Source organism: Zingiber officinale, chromosome 2A (genome assembly GCF_018446385.1).
Source record: "Zingiber officinale cultivar Zhangliang chromosome 2A, Zo_v1.1, whole genome shotgun sequence".
Classification (NCBI taxonomy): Eukaryota; Viridiplantae; Streptophyta; class Magnoliopsida; order Zingiberales; family Zingiberaceae; genus Zingiber; species Zingiber officinale.
Window position 1 is genome coordinate 29,702,989 of NC_055988.1, and position 22,587 is coordinate 29,725,575.

Here is a 22,587-nt window from a genome sequence, read left to right on the forward strand (position 1 = left end):
TTTGCTGAAACCCTAATCAACAGTCCAAAACTTACCTCAACAGACCCTTACCTCCTCACCCTTGACCTCCACAGCTTCAAGAAGTGGAGAAGTAGTGATCAGCAGTAGGGAAATACACCAATACCTTGATCCAATGCCTTCCCCCAATCCAGAACAGGAAGAACATCACAAAGAAGCAAAAACCTTGAATCCATTAGAGTCCAGAGGAAGCTTACCTAACCCGATCGCCCGATTCAATCCATCTGATGGACAGACACAGAGCACACACCAGTGATCAGATCCAAGAGGAAGACTGAAGGAGGTCAATCGGCTAGGGGGGGCGACGCGATCCCAATCTCGCTGTGCCCTAGATCGGATACCACCAATCACACGTAAGAATGGCCAAGAAGGAGATCGCTCCACCGGGGAAGGCTTAGACAGCATCAACACCTTCAAGAATCCGGCGACGGTCCTCAGGCGATGCTCAGGTGACGTGGTGAGGCCGAGAATGTCAGGGAAGAAGTCGCCCTCCGTCGGTGTCGGGGACGTCGGATTGTCCAAGAGGGAGAAATTGAGATGGAGAGGAAAAAGAGGAATGCTTAGCTTGCCTTCCCTCCTCAACACTCCACCATTAGCTGAGTCGGCGACACCAAGAAGCGGAGAGGAGAAATCGCCGGTGGTGAGGCTCGGGATGCGATGAACAGGGGAAGAAGGGAGAATCGGGGGGAAGAGAAGAGGAGTTCGGCGTTTATATGGCTAACCTTAATCTCAACTTAGCTTAGCTTTAATTAAAGCCTAAATTCATTCCTAATCAACTCCCACTTATTTGAGTATTCAAAACCGGCCTCCACCTAATCCCACTGGTTCATCCCTCAAAACGAGTCATACAACTCCGTTTAAATCCCGAAAAATTTCTAAAAATTTTCGAAAAATCCAATAAGATTATTTCTCAAATAATCTTATTATTTAATTATTATTTATTTGTCATATTTTACATTATCTATATCACCCCGACCCGGGCCGACCCCACCCAGACCAAACCGAGAACGCCACCATAATTGCCCATCGGGTTGACGATTAGCTTCACAGATCACCGGAGGTCCTTTCAATGTGCTTTGTCCTCACTCGTACACACCCTGGAAAACTTTCCAGGAGGTCACCCATCTTCAGATTTCTCCAAGCCAAGCACGCTTAACTTTGGGGTTCTTAAGTTTGGACTTCCGAAAAGGAAGGTGCACCTTGGTGATATGGATAGTACCATCTAACCTTTTAAACCATACTTATCAGAATCTCATAACCGGGGTATTACAATCACCCCCACTTAAAGACACAACGTCCTCGTTGTGTAACCACGAATCACACCACCGATAAATCCCAAAATCTCCCTCGCTAGGTGGTGCCCTGGGTGCTCCTGCCACAGGTGCACTCACGGTCGCAAGGTCGCTCTGATACCATCTGTAACGCCCCGGCCCGGGTCGGCCCCACCCAAACCGAATCGGGAATGCCACCATAATTGCCCATCGGGTTGACGACTAGCTCCACAGACCACCAGAAGTCCTTTTAACGTGCTTTGTCCTCACTCGCACGCACCCTGGAAAAATTCTCAGGAGGTCACCCATCCTTAGATTTCTCCAAGCCAAGCACCCTTAAATTTGGAGTTCTTAAGTTTGGACTTCCGAAAAGGAAGGTGCACCTTGGTGATATGGATAGTACCATATAACCTTTTAAACCATACTTATCAGAATCTCAGAATCGGAGTATTACAATCACCCCCACTTAAAGACACAACGTCCTCGTTGTGTAACCACGAATAACATCACAGACAAATCCCAGAATCTCCCTCGCTAGGTGGTGCCCTGGGTGCTCCTGCCACAGGTGCACTCACGGTCGCAAGGTCGCTCTGATACCATCTGTAACGCCCCGGCCTGGGCCGGCCCCTCCCAAACCGAACCGGGAAAGCCACCATAATTGCCCATCGGGTTGATGACTAGCTCCACATACCACCAGAGGTCCTTTCAACGTGCTTTGTCCTCACTCGCACGCACCCTGGAAAACTTCTCAGGAGGCCACCCATTCTCAGATTTCTCCAAGCCAAGCACGCTTAGCTTTGAAGTTCTTAAGTTTGGACTTCCGAAAAGGAAGGTGCATCTTGGTGATATGGATAGTATCCTCTAACCTTTTAAACCATACTTAACCAGAATCTCAGAACCGGGTTATTACAACCTTATCAAATAAGCTTGAACACCCCAAAGCTCAGCTTGATTCAGCTTATTTATAGCCATATACCCGTTGAGTTACCTAGACTTACCACTCCTTTTACTGGTTTTCTTTAGTCGGGGAGAAGGTAGAGGTTTTATGGAGTTGCTTGGAGGATCCTGACTGCTAGTCCTATGTCACATCTGAGATCAGTTTTCTACTTCTATTTCATTCTATACTATTTGTATTTTGTATTTGGACTTGGCAATGAGTTATGTTATCTTATTTATGATTTTGAGCCTTGTGGCGACTTTTATTTGTTTTGGATTTTATTATGGTGTAAATCATGCTGACATGTAGTCTGTCAATTATCTTGTGTAGTTTGTGTTTGTACTAGCCATGTAGGCTGTGTAGTTTTATTATATTTGATTGTATTTCTATTTCAGCCATTGGGCTTCCTATATAATTGCGTAGTTGTGATTATTTTTAGCCATGTGGGCTGCATATACAACTGCATGATTGTGTTTGTTTTCGGCTGTTGTTTATCATACTTATATAGCCGAATGACTATGTATCCAAGTTTAATTTGTCACCATTACAAGGGGATATTGTCCGTATACTGGTAGGGACTCCTTTGGAGTGAGATAAATCTATTCTTTATTTAATCAAAATAAATTTAAATTGAATAATTAAAAAAATAAGAATTAATTATAAAGATAATTCTAATTTGAATAATTCAATCATTACAAATTCAAAACTACATAATTTTAATAATTTAAAATTAATTAATAATAAAGATAATTCACAAAATAAAACTACCATGAACAATTAAAGTTAATTAATATAATAAATTTATAATTAAATAAAAAAAATTAAGAAAGCAAATTTTTCAAATAACTTAATCAACTCTAAAACTTAAAAATAAATAGAATTAAATAATAAATTAATTAATCAAGGTAATTCTAAATTCTTACCCTAAAATATTAAATAATTCTTAATTAAATAATATACTAATTAATAAAAAAAATTAAAATAATTTAATTAAATAAAATATTAAAAATATAATTTTTAAAAATTTATAAAATATTCAAAAGATAAAATTTCAAATAAAATAAATTATAATCTTAAAATTTTGAAATTAAATTCAAAAAATTTGAAATTTTATCATAAGATTTTAGAAAATAAAAATTCAAATCTTAAAAATACTAACTCAAATTTAAAAGATAAACAAAATCCAATTTTAAATTTTAAAATTCATTATAATAAAGTATCCAATCAGTGACTAATTCAAAATTTTTAAAATTAAATCTGGAAAATTAAATATTAAATATTAAAATTTAATAAAATAAATCTACAAATTTGAGAAATTCAAATCTAAATGTAAACAAAAATCTGAAATTAAATATTAAAATTCATTATCATGAAGTACCTTATAATTATAGAACTCATAAAAAAAATCATACCCAATGAAATCATAAAATTAATAAAAATTTAAATATATCAAAGTGGGTTGACATATTTGTGAGTCCACATGAAAGTATCAAATTGAGAATTTGATACATTAGAAATCAACACTTAATTTATCATAGCCCAAGGGTATACTTATCCGACAAATCGAACAATATCCCCTAGTAATAATATTGAAAATACAATATCGAACTCAGATCAACCCGACATAAACACCAATGTAATATAATATCACCAAGTCCCAAATGACAATGCGTGTATGTATGCATAAACATGTTAATATACTAACTAAATGAGATAAAAGTTATATTATTCTAATAAATCTCAAAACCGATACAGGAAGCAAATTGTAAACACACACAGTGAAAGGTAACTCAAACAACTCGAAAAGGAATACAAAATCAAGTGAGACAGGCAACTAGGACCTCTGAGCGACACAACACATCCTCTATCTACTAGCGTGAAAATCAAAGGAAAATTAAGGGGTAGTGAGTATAACAACTGAGTAGATATAAGAAGATAGTGCATGATACTATATATAGGAAGATCAAAGGATGTAGTTTCAGATAATAGAAAAAATACGGCACCCAAATAATAATAAAATAATAAGGTTATTTGAGGAATAACCTCAACAGAATTTTTAAATATTTTTGAGGATTTAATCGGAGCTCGTATGACGTATGTTAAGGGGATATATTATTGGGCCAGGGTAAAGCCTGTTTAAGCTACCCTATTTGAATGAGAAAATGTTTAATTTCTTATTTCTTTTCTTTTTTTTTTCTTCTTTTTCTTCGTTTCCCTCGTGCCCTAATCTCGCGTCGTCTCCTCCCCTCCCTCTCGCAACACCGAGCCACAGCCGCCCTAACCCAACGTCGGCCGACTCCCCACTTCCTCTCCTGGTCCTTTCCTCATCTCCCTTGCTCGCACTAAATTTCTCTTCGTCTCCCTGATCACATCAACTTCAGCCACAAACCAGAGCTGGCGCACGGTGCATCGCTCGGTTGTGCCCTAGATCCATGTCGTCTCCCTCTAGGTTACTGTCAACACGATTGCGAGGGTCATCATCGGTTGGTGGGAGTACTTGTTGGCCCTTCAGCCACAGGCAAAGGTCCATCGATCTTCATTCCATGCCCTAGATGCCGACTGCCTCCCCATCCACATTTTTTTTCTAGCATCCGGATTTACTTTCTCCGGCTTCTCTCCTCCGTGACAACCACCGGACTTCTCCGTCTGACGACGTGCGACCGATCCAACATGCCCTTGCTTTTGGATGTGATCGCAATTGTTGTCGGTCAGGTGGGAGTTACGGGCCTCTCTGTGTGTCACGCCCCTAGAGGAGTCCCTGCCAGACAAAAATCCAGCAGCATCTCCTCTGTACCGGTGACAATCCAAAGCATACATACATACAAAATATACATCAGCCACATGTGGCTGGAATATATACACAACCACATAATTAATAATCTCAGCCTACACGGCTGGACAAATATAACAACAACCACGCAATTATATATATTTTTATCAGCCCACTCAGCTGTAATCAAAACCAACACAGCAGAAAAACATAAAGACAAGCTTATACAAAACAAATCAAAACACTGCTAGCCGGCTAGGATTTATACAAATACATCACCAAAACCATAAGATAGCCACATGGCTAAACAAAAATACAATGCCAAAATAATAGAAGGATATACAAAAGAAAACAAAACGAGATGAAACTGCCTTCGGATGTGATGTAGGACCCGATAGACAGGATACTCCAAGTGACACACCAACTATCTACAAGCTACCTGAAAACATAAAGATATACATGCGGTGGTGAGTATAGGTAACTCAACGGGTAATAGAAAGGATAGTGCATGACCCATAAATAAACATGGAGATCAAAATATACAGTCTTAGTAGAGAATAAAAAACATGATCATACTAACATATCCAATAAACACAACTACTAGTACTAGTCTATCTCACATGGTATAACGATCATAACTGACATACAAAAACTATAGATACTACAACTGACAAAATGATAAACACATACCCAATCTGGAATCGACTCATGGTATAATGATTATTAAACTTACCTAATCTGGAACAAACCCACTCATGACACCTGTGCAATATAAATACAACTACATATATATATAAAATAAATGACATGTATGCAGCATGACAACCATATGCAACAAGTATATCCCAAACAAGTGCAACAACCACAATCACATGCAACTAGTATCTACTAAGCATGTATGCAAATATATCTCCACAGATGCACCGCGCATCATATGTAAAAATGCGTATGCATGCTCCATGGTCACCCCTGCCACCTCTCCAGACACCACGACCCCGGTATGGCTGAGAGGCTTGGGTCTGTGACAAACCGTACAAGCCTCATGCACGTAACCACTATAAAGCGACTGAGGTGACAGTATATTATGTAGTTATCTAACTACATAGCTAAGGGTCCTTGACCACTTACAACTCAAGCCCCCAGACTACTGTACCCTCAAGACCCACTACTCCAGAGTGGTCGAGGCTGACAGAGTAAAAACACTGAGCTGCTGAGTAAGCACGACAGGACATGACATAGCTCCACTCCTAGCTACCACTCTCCATCAGTGGCCGAAAGGACAACTATAAAAGACTGACAACCCTCTCAACCACAAGGGAGACGATAATCATCAGTATGCAATGAATGATGAACATGATATATATACATAATCATGATACGAACACCGTCATCATCCATGCAAATTCTAAATCCACCTAAGTACCCCACAACATGAGTATAATCTTCATGATACCTCCACATATCCCACCAAACACATGTACACAACTACACATGTATAATCAACCAAGAATCTCCAATAATCCTCCTAGACACATGTGTAGGACCGTTGGCGGCCGGCTTGAAGGGGGGGGGGGGTTGGATAGCCTGCAAACAAAAAAAAATAAAAATCAACCCTTCTCGAACTCTCAACAGAACACTTGCATAAATAAATTAAACAAATAAACTAAAAGTAAGAGACAAAAGAGATTTACTTGGTTACAACCGGGGAGGTTGTTAATCCAAGGAAGATGAAGCACACTAGAATATCTCCTTCAGGTGGAGAAGCTTCTTACAGTGTTTAAGCACAGAAACAGAAGTTCAGCTCTAAAATTAAAGCACACAAGTGTTGGAATTATAATTCTTGAGTTCGTTCTTATTGATTGAAAGCTTCTAGACCAAGGCTATATTTATAGCCTTGGTCGGGGCGTCCCGAAGGGTTACGGGTGCCCTGGGGGAGATAAATTTTATCCTCCAACATTCAGATCGAGTCAAAACTCGATCTTGTGAAAAACTCAACTTCGGGCGCCCGGAAGGGTTCCTGGCGCCCCGGTCCGGGCACCCCGGACAGCTCCGGCCACCCCGGAAGAAAAAGTCAACCCTATTGACTTTTCCGCCCGGGTCTTCTGCTCCGACTCTGTTCGCCTCAGACCGAGTCTTCCGCTCGCTTGGGTGATCTCTGTAATCTGGAATAGGGCTCACCCGAATCCAACTTCCGGTCCTCTCGAGCAGGCTTCCGCTCCAGCTTCTCGTCCCTCGGAATCATCGTGTGCTTCCTTCTTGTCCGCCAGCGTACTCATCCGCAGTCTTCGTCCCTCGGTCGCACCCCATGCCGACCTTCTCGTTAGTTGTGTCTCTTGCTCCTCGAGCAGTCTTCCGCTCCGGCTTCTCGTCCCTTGGAACCACCGCACGCTTCCTTCTCGTCTGCCGATGTACTCTTCGACAGTGCCTCGTCCCTCGGACGCACCGCGTGTCGTCCTTCTCACTAGCTGTGTCTTTCACTCAACTACCTATACTCCTAAGCTCCTGCACACTTAGACACAAGATTAAAAACACACAGGACCTAACTTAACTTGTTGATCACACCAAAACAACCTTAGAGTTCCAACAATCTCCCATTTTTGATGTGAGTAACCCAAGTTAAGCTAGGGTAAAATAGATATAAAAATTAAACTAACTAATTTTGCAATAAAAGTGCAAAAATATAGAAAATTTAAATCTTTGGGTTTACCTCCCCCTAGACTTATACTTTCCTTCTCCCCCTTTGATCACATAAAAAATTGGGGTTCCGCAAAAAATCTAAGGGTTAAAAAAATAATTTCTAACTTTCTTAAAAAAAAATTCTAAGTTAAAGAATTTGCAATAATTTTCAGCAAAAAATATTCTGAGTTTTAAAAAAAAAACCTTTAGGTAAGAAAATTTTCTTAAGGAAAACTAAAAAAATTTAAGAAATTCTAACTTAGAAAATTTTACAAAAAAAATATTTTTGAAGATATTTCTAAGTGAAGATTTCAAGCAGAATTTTCTTAATTTCAGAAAAACTTTTAACTTAGGCAATAAAATATTTTTTTTTTACTTTCAACAAAATTTGTTCTCAAGTTATTGTCATTTCTTTGATATCATTATGATATTTAAATTTCCATTTTAGTTTATCATAATTTCTCAAATCATTATTTTTCAGATTTGAAGCAAACAATATTAAACATGCAAAAAATTATATCATGTTATTTGCAGTTATTAGTTTGTCAAGATTCTTTAGTTGACAATCTATTGTTTGAGTTTATTTTAATTCACTATTAGTTAATAATTTTTTAAGTTTTATTTCACAAAATTCTTTCGACAAAATAATTGGAAAAAAAAATTTCGGCAATGTTTCTGATTTGCAAGATTCGGTCGACAAAATATTTTGTAACTTATAAGAATCTTTTGGCAATGCTTCTAATTTGCCAAATTCTTTCGAAAAAATAATTTCTAATTTGCAGAATTCTTACGGCAATGTTTTGATTGGATAAATCAATGGGTAGGGAGGTGGAAACCATACCTGACTTATCTTGTCGGTCGTTGATTCTCCCCCTGTTGAATTGCTTTCTTCCAAAGATTCTCCCCCTTCATTGATGCTCATCTGGGATGAGTTTTCTGTGTCCTCGGGATGGAATTCGGCTGTCTCGGCAGTTTCTTATTTCTCGGATTGTTTTGATGGTGACTTGATGTCCATCGAGGAGTTAGATTCGACTTCAGCTATTTCATCGTAGATCTTCAAGAACTTTTCCCAAAGTTCTTTTGTGCTTTTGTATTCTCCGATTCTGTTGAGATTTTCATCTGGTTTTATGCTTACAAGATGAAATTCAGCCCGAGCGTTTGCCATAGACTCGTTACGTTGCTTCTCGTTCCAGAGATATTTCTTGAGTTCTTCTCCATTCATTGTCTTTGGTGCTTCATAACCAAATTTCATAATTAATGAAATACCAAAATCTGTGTTAAGATATTCCTCCATTTGTTGCTTCCAAAAAGCAAACTCCCCCTCGAATGCTGGTAGATAGACGCTAGCTCCGGTCATCGTTTTGTTGCTTCAGTCGGCGGTTAGTCTTTCTGAGGCATCTCGGCTTTGATACCACTTGTAGGACCAATGGTGGCCGGCTTGAAGAGGGGGTTGGATAGTCTGCAAACATAAAAAAATAAAAACCAACCCTTCTCGAACTCTCAACAGAACACTTGCATAAATAAATTAAACAAATAAACTAAAAGTAAGAGATAAAAGAGATTTACTTGGTTACAACCGGGGTGGTTGTTAATCCAAGGAAGATGAAGCACACTAGAATATCTCCTTCAGACGGAGAAGCCTATTATAGTATTTAAGCACAAAAACAGAAGCTCAACTCTAAACTTAAAGCACACAAGCGTTGGAATTACAATTCTTGAGTTCGTTCTTATTAATTAAAAGCTTCTGGACCAAGACTATATTTATAGCCTTGGTCGGGGCGGCCCAAAGGGTTCCGGGCGCCCTAGGGGGATAAATTTTATCTTCCAACATTCAGATCGAGTAAAAACTCGATCCTGTGAAAAAGTCAACACCGGGCGCCCGGAAGGGTTCCGGGTGCCCCGGAGGAAAAAGTCAACCTTGTTGACTTTTTTCCGCCCGGGTCTTCTGCTCCAGCTCCGTTCGCCTCAGATCGAGTCTTCCGCTCGCTTGGGTGATCTCTGCCATCCGGAATAGGGCTCACCCGAACCCAACTTCCGGTCTTCTCGAGCAGGCTTTCGCTCCGGCTTCTCGTCCCTCGGAATCGCTGCGTGCTTCCTTCTCGTCCGCCAGCGTACTCATCTGCAGTCTTCGTCCCTCAGTCGCACCCCGTGCTGACCTTCTCGCTAGCTGCGTCTCATGCTCCTCGAGCAGTCTTCCGCTCTGGCTTCTCGTCCCTCGAAACCACCGCACGCTTCTTTCTCGTCTGCCGGTGTACTCTTCCGCAGCGCCTCTTCCCTCGAACGCACCGCGTGCCGTCCTTCTCGCTAGCTGCGTCTTTTGCTCAACTACCTGTTCTCCTAAGTTCCTGCACACTTAGACACAAGGTTAAAAACATATAGAACCTAACTTAACTTCTTGATCACACCAAAACAACCTTGGGGTTCCAACAACATATACACAGAACATAGGTACAATCAACATGTATCCTCTAGTAAAATACATCAGACACGTGTATATACAACAAATATACAATCAACTCAACTCCTCCAATCATCACACCAGACAAATGTATACATGACATACAAATGGACAATCATCATATGAATACCACCAACGAAGTATCCCCTACCATACATACTCTACATGTAAAAATACCATAGAGTATAGATAACCAAGGTGCAGACTGTATAAGAATTAAATAGATCATCACAAGGGTCAAGCATCAGTGTCAAGCAGGAAAACAACAAAGGAACATGATATAAGGTAAGACAGCCTAAACCATCACATAATGACCATGCACTAAGATCAAGAAAATCTACATAGAGACCAAGGAAGAAATATCCGCCTTTATTTGTCGATCGTGATCAGATAAACCAATCCTACGTCGAGACGCTCGCCTCAAAATAAAGTCCTACAATCACATAATATATTTAGCTAATTACATAGGTAGTAAATAGATAAATAAACTCCCCAATCTAATTAGGAAAAAACCCTAATTGAAATAATTAACCTAATTCCTTAATCTAATTAGGTTTAATTAAATCCACAATCCTTCACAATTCGATAATCATCCAATCATTTAATCCATTAGATCAACTACTGAACGTCATGAATCCAACATGCATAATTCTTCCACATAATCAATCCCTACAATCCATAGAAAACCTAACTGCGTAACATACTAATTAGAATACCCAAAGTACATCAATGGAAAAACACCTACCTTGAGGTATAGAAGCAAATCCAGTAGCTCAACCGCCCTAGAACTCACTGTCCGGAAGCTACTGAAGAATACCCACCAAATTTCATCCAAGAATAAATCCAGAATACCAATTATACAGCAAAGGGTTTGCTGAAACCCTAATCAACAATCCAAAACTTACCTCAACAGACCCTTACCTCCTCACCCGTGACCTCCACAGCTTCAAGAAGTGGAGAAGCAGTGATCGGCAGCAGGGAAATCCACCAAACCTTGATCCGATGCCTTCCTCCAATCCAGAATAGGAAGAACATCACAAAGCAGCAAAACCCTTGAATCCATTAGAGTCCAAAGGAAGCTTACCTAACCTGATCGCCTGATTCAATCCAACTGATGGGCAAACATAGAGCATTCACCAATGATCAAATCCAGGAGGAGGACTGAAGGAGGTCAATCGGCTAGGGGGGGGGCGATGCAATCCTAATCTCGTTGTGCCCTAGATCGGATCCCACTGATCACGTGCAAGAATGGCCAAGAAGGCGATCGCTCCACTGAGGAAGGCTTGGACACCATCAGCACCTTCAAGAATCCGACGATGGTCCTTAGGCGACGCTCAGGTGATGCGGTAAGGACGAGAATGTCAGTGAAGAAGTCACCCTTCGTCGGTGTCGGGGGCGTCGGATCATCCGAGAGAGAGAAATTGAGAGGGAGACGAAGAAGAGGAACACTTGTAGCTTGCCTTCCCTCCTCAACGCTCCACCATCAGCTGCGTCAGCGACACCAAGAAGCGGAGAGGAGAAATCGCTGGTGGTGAGGCTTGGGACGTGATGAACAGGGGAAGAAGGGAGAATCGGGGGGAAGAGAAGAGGAGTTCGTCGTTTATAAGACTAACCTTAATCTCAACTTAGGTTAGTTTTAATTAAAGCCTAAGTCCATTCCTAATCAACTCCCACTTATTTGGGTATTCAAAACCGACCTCCAACTAGTCCCACCGGTTCATCCCCTTAAAACGAGTCATACGAACTCCGTTTAAATCCCGAAAATTTCTAAAAATTTATGAAAAATCCAATAAGGTTATTTCTCCAATAACCTTATTTTATAATTATTATTCGGGTGTCGTATTTTACATTCTCCTCCACTAAAAAAAATTTGGTCCTCAAATTTTTGGCTTAACTCAGGGATCCACACCCAGGGGTAACAACTAAGCAACAACTCATATATCACTCCATCTATGTATCATGAACAAATCTCCAACTCTAAAGAATGACTATGTACGTTATGAGTTCACCCTACTTCTGTTACTCCCACACTGCTATCTAGTCAACTGTCGGAAAAATCAACTACTTCTGATGTCCATAATCCACTCTTAACAGATCCTTAAACATCTGTATAAGGCACTCAATCTATCCATTAGTCTGAGGGTGAAAATCTATATAAAGCCAAGCTCCGAACCCAAAATTTGCGGTAATCTCGATTAAAACCATAATGTGAAATCACAGATCCCCATCCGATACCACACTCAGAGATATACCATGAGGTCTAGTAATCAATCTACAATATAACTCTACTACTCAATCCAAAGAATTCGTCCTACAAATCCATAGAAAAAACAAAGTAGTCAACCAAACAATGATTACCCAAATCGCATCATATCCTCTTCATGTCCTGAGTAATCCTATAACAAAGTCCATCAAAATATGCTCCCATCTCCACTCCAATATACGAGTCTACTGAAACAATCCTACGGATCTCCGATATTCAACCTCCGTTTACTGACATACTAGACATCAAGCTACAAAATCAGCGATGTCCTTCTTCATATCGTTCAACCAATAAGAATGCTCCAAGTCTACATAAATTAGGTGTCACTCGGATGTATCGCAAATCCAGATCAATGTATTTCCAATAGTAACCCCTCCTGGATAAGAAGTGACTCGGAAACACACATAATCTCCCATGGAAATCAAAGAATCTCATTCTCATTACACGAGAATTCTAACTACTGACACAAGACTACTCTGCTCCTACTATATCAGAGCTGCACCTAACTCCAGGTATGATACATCTGTGTAGAGTATAAATCCGTCTACACTAGAAAATAATACTAGGACAGGTGCAGTTATCAGCTTCTCGTTCAACTCCTGAAACTGATCTCGTAAGCCTCTATCCAAATAATTCCACTCTTCTCAGACAATCTGGTCAACTGCATAATGTTGGAGAAACCCTCAACTAATCTCCTATAATATTCAGCCAGACCACGAAAGTTGTGAGTCGCCTGTATAGACTACGACTACTCTCAACTGGTAACAGCTTCTATCTCCTATAGATTCATAGGTGTACCCCTACTGGTGACCATGAGTTCCAGAAATCTCACAGGAGACAATCAGAATAAGCACTACTGAACTTCGCATATGGATGTCCCCGTCGAAACCTCTCTAGAACTATGCAAACATAGTGTACGTAACCCACATCGGATCGGGAATAGATCAAAACATCGTCAATGAAGACAATGTAAACTGATCCAAACACCCTAAGAATACCAAGTACATTGAGTCCATATAAACATCTAGGGCACTATATGCCTAAATGGTAACACTAAGGACTCATAATATTCATACAACAAGCACACTCAACCGTAAGATCTCCGACAAATCTGTGATCTGATCCCCAGCTACAAATCAATAAATCCATATATATCACAAACATACTACACTCCATGTCACTATTAATATCCAACACGAAATAATATATCATCAAATTAAATATCCACTAATAGATCATCAATAGATAACATATCACTACCCCTAATCTTACAATATCCACCAATCTTCAATCATCCACAACATCAATCAAACCTGATAGCTTTATGTACACTGATAGCGAATAAAGGAAATCATGCAACCTTCAACACCCACTGCCAACAAACTAAACGTATCCACCAAATCTCATCATCTCATCCTTTCCGATAATCAAATATCCACAGTAAAAGTATGTCAATCCAAAGTCAAAGGGGCACACAACCTTCTGACTAAGAGTCTACACATCAAGAGAGTATCTCCACAACTCTCATAATCATACCATATATGTCCCTTGACAAATATCGATAAAAGGTCGAACCCTCGGACCTAAGATATTGACTACAAGACCTGGTAAAATGATCATGTGGTCAAGGTCTTGAGTTACTTGATAGAGACAATGTTAGATGAGTCATCTAACCATTGCCTTATAACTCATCTTACTGCAATTGCTCCACCAGAGGTTCAGCAACTTCTAGTATCTAGCAATGAACACAAGATAGAGGGACACTATCACTAAATATCTACCCCTCGAAGATCATCATCTGAAATTATACCTAATTACTGTCGGACTGTTAGTTAGAGCCCTAGAGCCAATCATTTGATGATTGTATGGACTCATTGTATCATATTCTTGTATATTAATAAAGGCATTTGTTTGGTTATTATACTTATTTGTATTAGTGCCAAATAGACTAAGTATAATAGCGTCCTTGAGTAGAAGGTTCATACCTATATCAATCGATTAGTTGAATCGATAGTGAGATGATATAGGGAACACTACTCTAAATCATTCCTAGTCGAGTATTAACATTCAGGGACAATGTTAATGCAATAAGACTAGCATGTAGGTCAGCTCGATGACTTAATCTCACAAGTCATGGATATAGAGATATCAAGCTGACACATGGGTATACATTGGAGAATGTATACTGAATGACCCGCCATGAGAAAGTATCATGGATCATTATATGTGTGTCATATACTTTCTCATGTGGCTATTAGTATGACTATTAGTCCTTTGACCTGAAGTCACCATGGATCCCTACATAAGGAGTTATGTACTTTGGTTTCGTCAAACGTCACCCGTAACTGGGTGGACTATAAAGGCGATTACTGGGTATATAACGAATTATGTAGAGGGATGTGAGTGATGTAGATGGGATCTATCCCTCCTATATGATGGGAGAGACATCGATATTCTTGATAGAGTGAGACCACGAAGTGCATGGCCATGCCCAAATGAGTCAATATGAGATATTGAGCTCATTTGATTTAGTGAGTCTACTTGGAGATCAAGATTTAGATTGGTCAGAGGATGACACGGTTTATGCCTCACATTGATCAATCTAGATGTCTAGGATATAATGACACTTGTCATATATTGTGAGGAGTCACAATTAGTAGTCACAAGGTGATGTTGGATCTCGACATTCTTGTAACTTGGGTAGTAATGATGTGTTGCTAGATACCGCTCATTACTTACTCTCCTAAATGGGTTTAGGGGCATTGCCAACGTTACAAGAACCTATAGGGTCACACACTTAGGATAATTAGATGGAGATTAGGTTCATATGATGAACCAAGAGGATTAGATTCATTTGATGAATCAAATTGGATTAAGAGTAATCCTAATTGGGCTAACTTGAGTTCGACTCAAGTTGATTCATGTGTTCAATGAGTCTAATTTAGATTTTGACTCATTGAATCAATTTAATTTAATGAATTAGATTCATTATATTAAGTTGGCTCGAATCAAATGGTTAGATTAGATCAACCATGGTAGAGATTGGTTCAAGTTTGACTTGACTTGAGAAGGAAGACCAAAGGTCAATTTTTGACTTGACTTTTTGCCACCTCATTGGTGAGTTGGCATTAGGTGGACCAATAATGATGTTCCACATCATCATGGGTGCCACCTCATGGAAGTTACAAAGCCATTTTCATAATAACTTCATATTAATTGCAATTAATGCAATTAATTTGGGAGTTTTACAAGGTAGAGTGGCCGGCCACTTTGTGATGTGTGTGGATTTCATTTTTCATTCAAGTGGTGTAACTCCTTCTTCTTCCTTGTGTTCTCTCCTTGCTCTCCCTCCTCTTCCTTGCCGTGACCTATCAAGGTGCTAGCACACCTTTGTTTAGGTTTTCTCCATCAAGAATTGTTCGTGTGGATACTTCTAGAGGACCGACGCTTGACGGTCTAGAGATCCAGCAACTTCTTGGACGAGCGGGAACGCGAAGGGCTTCGCTACAAGGGTAATGATCTTAACTTTAGTGTAGATCTAAAGTTTTTACAAACTCATACAAGAAAAAAGTTTTTCGAAAAGTTTTGTTTACGAATCTTTGCACGAGATCCATGGCTTTGGGTTACTCGGGGTTTCCGCGACGCGAAAAAGCGGTTTTCGCGGCCCGACGAACCCAACACGGACCTCCTAGGTATTACTCAACTAATACCACTTTCTCCTTATCATTACAGGTCGTAGATCACTAGGTACATCAAGGATATCTAACTACATCCGATAGGTCTATGAGTCAAGATCTCCCATGGAGCAATGTTAGACGAGTCTACTAGTCATCGCCTTAAAACCCATCATGCTATCGAAAGAAGTAGAGAACTACTCTCTCTCCAAACACCTCAAGGAAATCACTAAGTGATGTCCAGATCTCCAAAAGGCATTCTCTGCTTCTTCCTTCATGTGATACCGGGTCACGTAAAGGTTAAGCAGCTAACTTCAACTCTCTCACGTTAATACAAAGCATATATCCAAATGTACTCTCCATGTTATACACCCTAGTAACGGCTGTATCTTATAAGTATTAAGCAGGTAGCTTTACACTAGTCCACACCATGCGATATCCTATCCGAATGTACCTTCCAAGTCATCCAACTAGGTATAGACAATCCATGGTTAAAGTCCCCATGGAATAGAATTTATCGATCCACTATAGATTGATCAAGCCGACAATAGTATACGGCTAGTTCAGTCCTTTCTACGCCGATACAAGTCATGTACTCAAATATGTCTTCCAAAATATCTAACCATGCACGAATAACCCATGGGTCGGAATCTCTATAATCTAGAGTAAATCGGTCACCTACTGATCCGACCAACATAAATAAATCGATCAACTACTATATGATCCAACAAGAGTACATCAATCCTCTACTAATGAAACTAACTAAGGTAAATCGATACACAACTACCCAAGTTAACCAGGGTAAATCGATCCTCTACAGACAGAACCAAAAAGAGCACGAAACCAACTAAGGTAAGTCAAACCACAACTGCATGAGTCAACATGAGTATACAAATAACATCCACCACCCAGCTAATAGTAACAGAGACCGGTATGCGACTCTAACTCTCAACCAACTAGTAATTGCAGATACTAAAATTACTGGTAGTATGATATGATGAATCCCCTAAGACTGTAATCCTTTATCTCCAGTAGGGTCAACCATGATCAGTGATTGACCCAACACATGAAATTCATGCTACAAATAACAAGACATGTACTAGCAGAAGAGTACTAACACATGTCATAACAAACTATCATGAACAACAGTACATATACCAACAGAAATGTATGATAACCATATGCATACATACCTCCTAAAGCCTGGAGATGTCCTGCTGCTGCCTAGTCTCAAAATCTGAAAAGTCACATCAAGAAAATTGAAACACGAAAAATAACAAGAATCGCAAACCTGCTCTGATATCACTAAATTGGTATCAGATTAACTCGAAAATCCAAAACATGAAAAATCAATAGGCATCGCAAACCTGCTCTGATACCACTAATTTGTCACGCCCCTAGAGGAGTCCCTGCCAAACAAAAATCCAGCAGCATCTCCCCTGTACCGGTGACAATCCAAAGTATACATACATACAAAATATACATCAGCTACATGCGGCTGGAATATATACACAACCACACAGTTAATAATCTCAGCCTACACGGTTAGATAAATATAACAACAATCGCACAGTTATATATATTTTTATCAGCCCACTCGACTGTAATCAAAACCAACACAGCGGATAAACATAAAGACAAGCCCATACAAAACAAATCAAAACACTGCAAGCCGGCTAGGATTTATACAAATACACCACCAAAACCATAAGATAGCCACATGGCTAAACATAAATACAATGCCAAAATAATAGAAGGATATACAAAAGCAAACAAAACGAGATGAAATAGTCTTCGGATGTGACATAGGACCTGGCTGACAGGATACTCCAAGCGACACACCAACTATCTACAAGCTACCTGAAAACATAAAGATATACATACGGTGGTGAGTATAGGTAACTCAGCGGGTAATAGAAAGGATAGTGCATGGTCCATAAATAAACATGGAGATCAAAATATACAGTCTCAGTAGAGAATAAAGAACATGATCATACTAGCATATCCAATAAACACAACTACCAGTACCAGTCTATCTCACATGGTATAACGATCATAACTGACATACAAAAACTGCAGATACTACAACTGACAAAATGATAAACACATACCCAATCTGGAATCGACTCATCGTATAATGATTAGTAACCTCACCTGTTCTGCAACAAACCCACTCATGACACCTGTGCAATATAAATACAACTGCATATACATGTAAAATAAATGACATGTATGCAGCATGACAACCATATGCAACAAGCATATCTCAAACAAGTGCAACAATCATAATCACATGAAACTAGTATCTACTAAGCATGTATGCAAATATATATCCACAGATGCACCGCGCATCATATGTAAAAATGTGTATGCATGCTCCATGGTCACCCCCGCCACCTCTCAAGACACCATGACCCCGGTATGGCCAAGAGGCTTGGGTCCGTCACAAACCGTACAAGCCTCACGCACGTAACCGCTATAAAGCGACTGAGGCGACAGTATTGTATGTAGTTATCTAACTATATAGCTAAGGGTCCTTGACCACTCACAACTCAAGCCCCCTGACTACTGTATCCTCAAGACCCACTACTCCAGAGTGGTGGAGGCTGACAGAGTAAAAATATTGAGCTGCTGAGTAAGCACGACAGGACATGACATAGCTCCACTCCTAGCTACCACTCTCTATCAGTGGTCGAAAGGACAACTATAAAAGTCTGACAACCCTCTCAACCACAAGGGAGACGATAATCGTCAGTATGCAATGAATGATGAATGTGATATATATACATAATCATGATACGAACAATGTCATCATCCATGCAAACTCTAAATCCACCTAAGTACCCCACAACATGAGTATAATCGTCATGATACTTCCACATATCCCACCAAACATATGTACACAACTACACATGTATAATCAACCAAGACTCTCCAATAATCCCCACTACAACAAAAACCCTCATAGACATCGGTGGAACAACAACAGTTTTAATCAAAAACTGATGTCTTTGAGTATTTTACACCGATTTTTTCCAAAATCGATGTCTATGAGCGCAGATTTTCGCTCATAGATATCGATTTTTTAGGCGATGTCTATGAGCGCCTTTTTTTTGTTAATAGACACCGATTTTTACAGTGGTTTTTAAAATCTGATGTCTATAATTAAATAAAATAATTTAATCTTTCCACCCATACTTAGCCGAAATTTGTAATACTTCATTCTTCCCTCCAAACCTAAACCTATGTCGCGCCGTCCACCCATACTTAGCCCTAAACCTATATCGTCGCTACGACACCACCACTTTCCTCCGGCCATCTCTCTCAGCCCCTCATCTCCCTCTTCTCCTTCTAGCGTACCTGCCTCTCCCGATCAGGATCAAAACCACCTGCTCCGGTCCTAAGCAAAACCGCAGCATAAATGATAGATGCAATTCCCCCCTTCGAAGAGCACACCGGCCTTCCCGTCGGTGACCCTCTGCACGATCCCACTGTACATGTGGAAAGGGTTCTTTGGGGATCACGATCATCCCGGGCAGGAAAAGGGGAAGCTCGGGGAGCATCGGCTTCGCCCGCGCTAGCAACACCGCGATGCTCTCCTCGCCGCCCGCCCTTGCCTTTACCTCGGAAGGAGAGGGGTTCCACTGGATGAAGTCTTTGAGGCCCTTTTCGCCGCCTGGGAAGATTGAGGGTGAAGATTGAGGCCCTGTGGAAATGTGAAAACCCTAATCCCCTCCTTACATCTACACTCTTACCTGTTGCAGTTCTTTAATCCGATGTTGGTTTTGTTTGCCTTTTCACTATTGTGGTTGTCACTGGGAGATTTGAGTGGATCGGTTGATATGTGTAGGGTTTACTCGATCAATTTGTTTTCTTTGCAAATCTACGCCCGTAGATCGGTTTGGTTCCTACCTTTTAGTGGCTATCTGCGAGACCACCTTCGAACTCCGATTATATCAATCTCCTGGGTCTACAAAATCCGCACTCCGCCAAAATCGAACCTTTCCTCTCTGAGATACCATCGTTGTACCAATCTCCAGGTTCTACACTTTCAATTTGTTAGGAGGAGGCAACAAATCGCAAACATAGTCGAAGAGAAATGAGAGGAGGGTTACTGGAAATCGAGCCTAAGGAGCTCAAGTTCGTCTGTAAGTCTACATTTCCCTTTTCTCCTCCTCGATCAAGCGATCCATGTTTTATGTGTTTTTCGTGGTTTGCTTTCTTTCTGGACGGTGTGAGGTTGGAGTCGTGTACGATCTTAAACTTGCTTAATGGTTCGCATTTGGTCTTCGAAACAGTCTAAGTCCTACATTTCCCTTTTTTTATGATCATGCATGATGGTTGTGGATTGTTTTGTTTGGCTTCTTGGGTGGACTGTTTGATCGCAAGGAATTCAGTTAGTTTTCTAACAATTGTTTTGCTGGTTGTGGATCGAGTAGTTGAGTTGAAGAAGCAGAGCTCGTGTTCCCTGGAGCTAATTAACAAGACAGATCAGTACCTTGCCTTTAAGTAATTTCTTTTCTCCTTTTTATTGCATTATTACTTACATCTGTGTCATTTATTGATTTAAGTTACTGGTTTGATCAAATCTGGATTTCTTATATAGTTGTTTGGGTTTTGTAATCTATCTAATCAAGCTACCTATCATTGCTTGAAGCTTTCTAACAATCAGGCACAAAAGATGTTTGGCAACAGATGGACAGAGATTGCAAAGGTTGTATCAGGAAGGTATTTCAACCAAACTTCTTTATTTAGTATTTACTAATAAACCATCCGCTGTGATGGGTGGACAGGTTGTATAAATATGATTTGTATTTGCTTTACAACAGAACAGATAACGCTGTAAAGAACCGCTTCTCCACCCTCTGCAAGAAAAGGGCAAAATTTGAGGCTTCATCCAAGGAGAATAGTGTTCCATCTTTGGACCCAAGCAATAAGAGGGTTCTTGTTGAAGAACCATCTATAGCAATACTAATAGGGGAACCATCGACATCAAATAAGCAGATGGGGTAGATGAATTCACTGTGAACTAAACCACCAAGAAAAAGTTTAATTATTTATTTTTCTTATTAGTATTTCATTTGCAAGATAGGTATCACATCTCTCCTCTCAAAGAGACAATTGAAGCACATAGGAGATCTCTTGGGGAACATGGTCCAGCTCAACATCTGCAAAGGCCACCTCTATTAGAAGTTTAAAACTTTGACACAGTTAATCAGTCATCAGGTAATATGAGAGGCTATACATATGATGGTAAACCACTATCAATTTGGTTTATCTTCTTTTTGTGAAAAGATTTGTTGATGCCTTCTGCTTCCCCCTAAGCCCTCGCCTTTTCCTAATGACTAAGAAGCTTCCAATAAGGTTAGTCAAGCAACTTTCCTTGGGAGAGATGACCCAAAACTAACTTCCTTGTTGCAACAAGCTGAGTTGACTACCCTTTCCAAGAAGGTTAATGCAGAAAATACCAACCAAAGTCTTGATGAGGCTTGGAAGGTGCTAATTTTGTCAGCGCAAATGATTTATATTCAATTTGTTTGAAATGTTAACCTAACTTCTATTTCATTGGTGTTGTGAATCTTTGGAAACTTTGAACCATTAGGAGCTTCAAGAGTACTTGATTCAAACTGAAGACAGTGGGCTACTAAGAAAAAGAATTGCTAATTTTGTAATCAGGTAACTAATCAAGCTACCTGTCATTGCTTGAAGCTTCAAGAGTATTTTTCTCTTGTAAATATTCAATGTTTTCATGACCTCACATTGATGGTTCTAATTGGAGTGGATCATAGTTCCTGTAATTTGATTCAACATATGCTAGTTCCATGTCTCGTTTATGCATGAGTGACTGGTTTCACTCATTTGGTTTATGTTAGCTACATCTATCTTGTTTGGTTCAGTCTTGATCAGTTCCTAATCGTTTCTTCCATAAGTAATCTCATGAATTTATGCATACCAGTGCATTTCAACTCTATGTTAGGGTTTTGATTTACTGGAACCACATTTCAACTCTAAATTAAACTTACCTTTTTCAACTCAAGAAATTCTATAGCCTCATGTGCCTGGTTGGTAACTTGTGTTTACTGTCATATATTGATGAATGGCCTAAAAACCACTTCTATTTCTACCTTGAGATATGCTGATAGTTTGTTGGGTTTTGATCAGGTTGTTGAAGTACCGAATGTCAGTTGGGATGATATTGGTGGGCTGGAAAATGTCAAGAGGGAACTGCAAGAGGCATTTGAAGGTGAAAAGTGGTGAGATTAGGGAAATGAAAGGTGCAAGAAGAATGGAGCAGTATAGCAAGTTGAACAGATTCTGATTCTCATAATTTAATGCCCCCATCGGGTTTGCCTCCGCCGGCCTCTCGAATGACGAGATCTATCTGGAGGATGAGAGCCCTCTCCTTGCCGAGGACAACGGCGCCCCCATTAACGGCGTGGCGGAGTATGAGAGGCCGAAGAAGGTTTTGATTTTGATGAGTGATACTGGTGGTGGGCATCGCGCGTCGATGGAGGCCATC

The 22,587-nt window shown here is 40.0% G+C and overlaps 1 protein-coding gene across 1 annotated transcript; it reads left to right on the forward strand.

Moving 5' to 3' along the window:
• The first annotated feature begins 487 nt into the window (after positions 1 to 487).
• On the forward strand, positions 488 to 21,265 carry LOC122043613 (transcription factor MYB88-like). Its single transcript, XM_042604224.1, has 4 exons — positions 488 to 658; positions 20,740 to 20,795; positions 20,897 to 21,076; positions 21,160 to 21,265. Exons 1-4 carry the CDS (start codon positions 488 to 490, stop codon positions 21,263 to 21,265), a joined length of 513 nt encoding a protein of 170 aa, XP_042460158.1.
• The last annotated feature ends 1,322 nt before the right edge of the window (positions 21,266 to 22,587 follow it).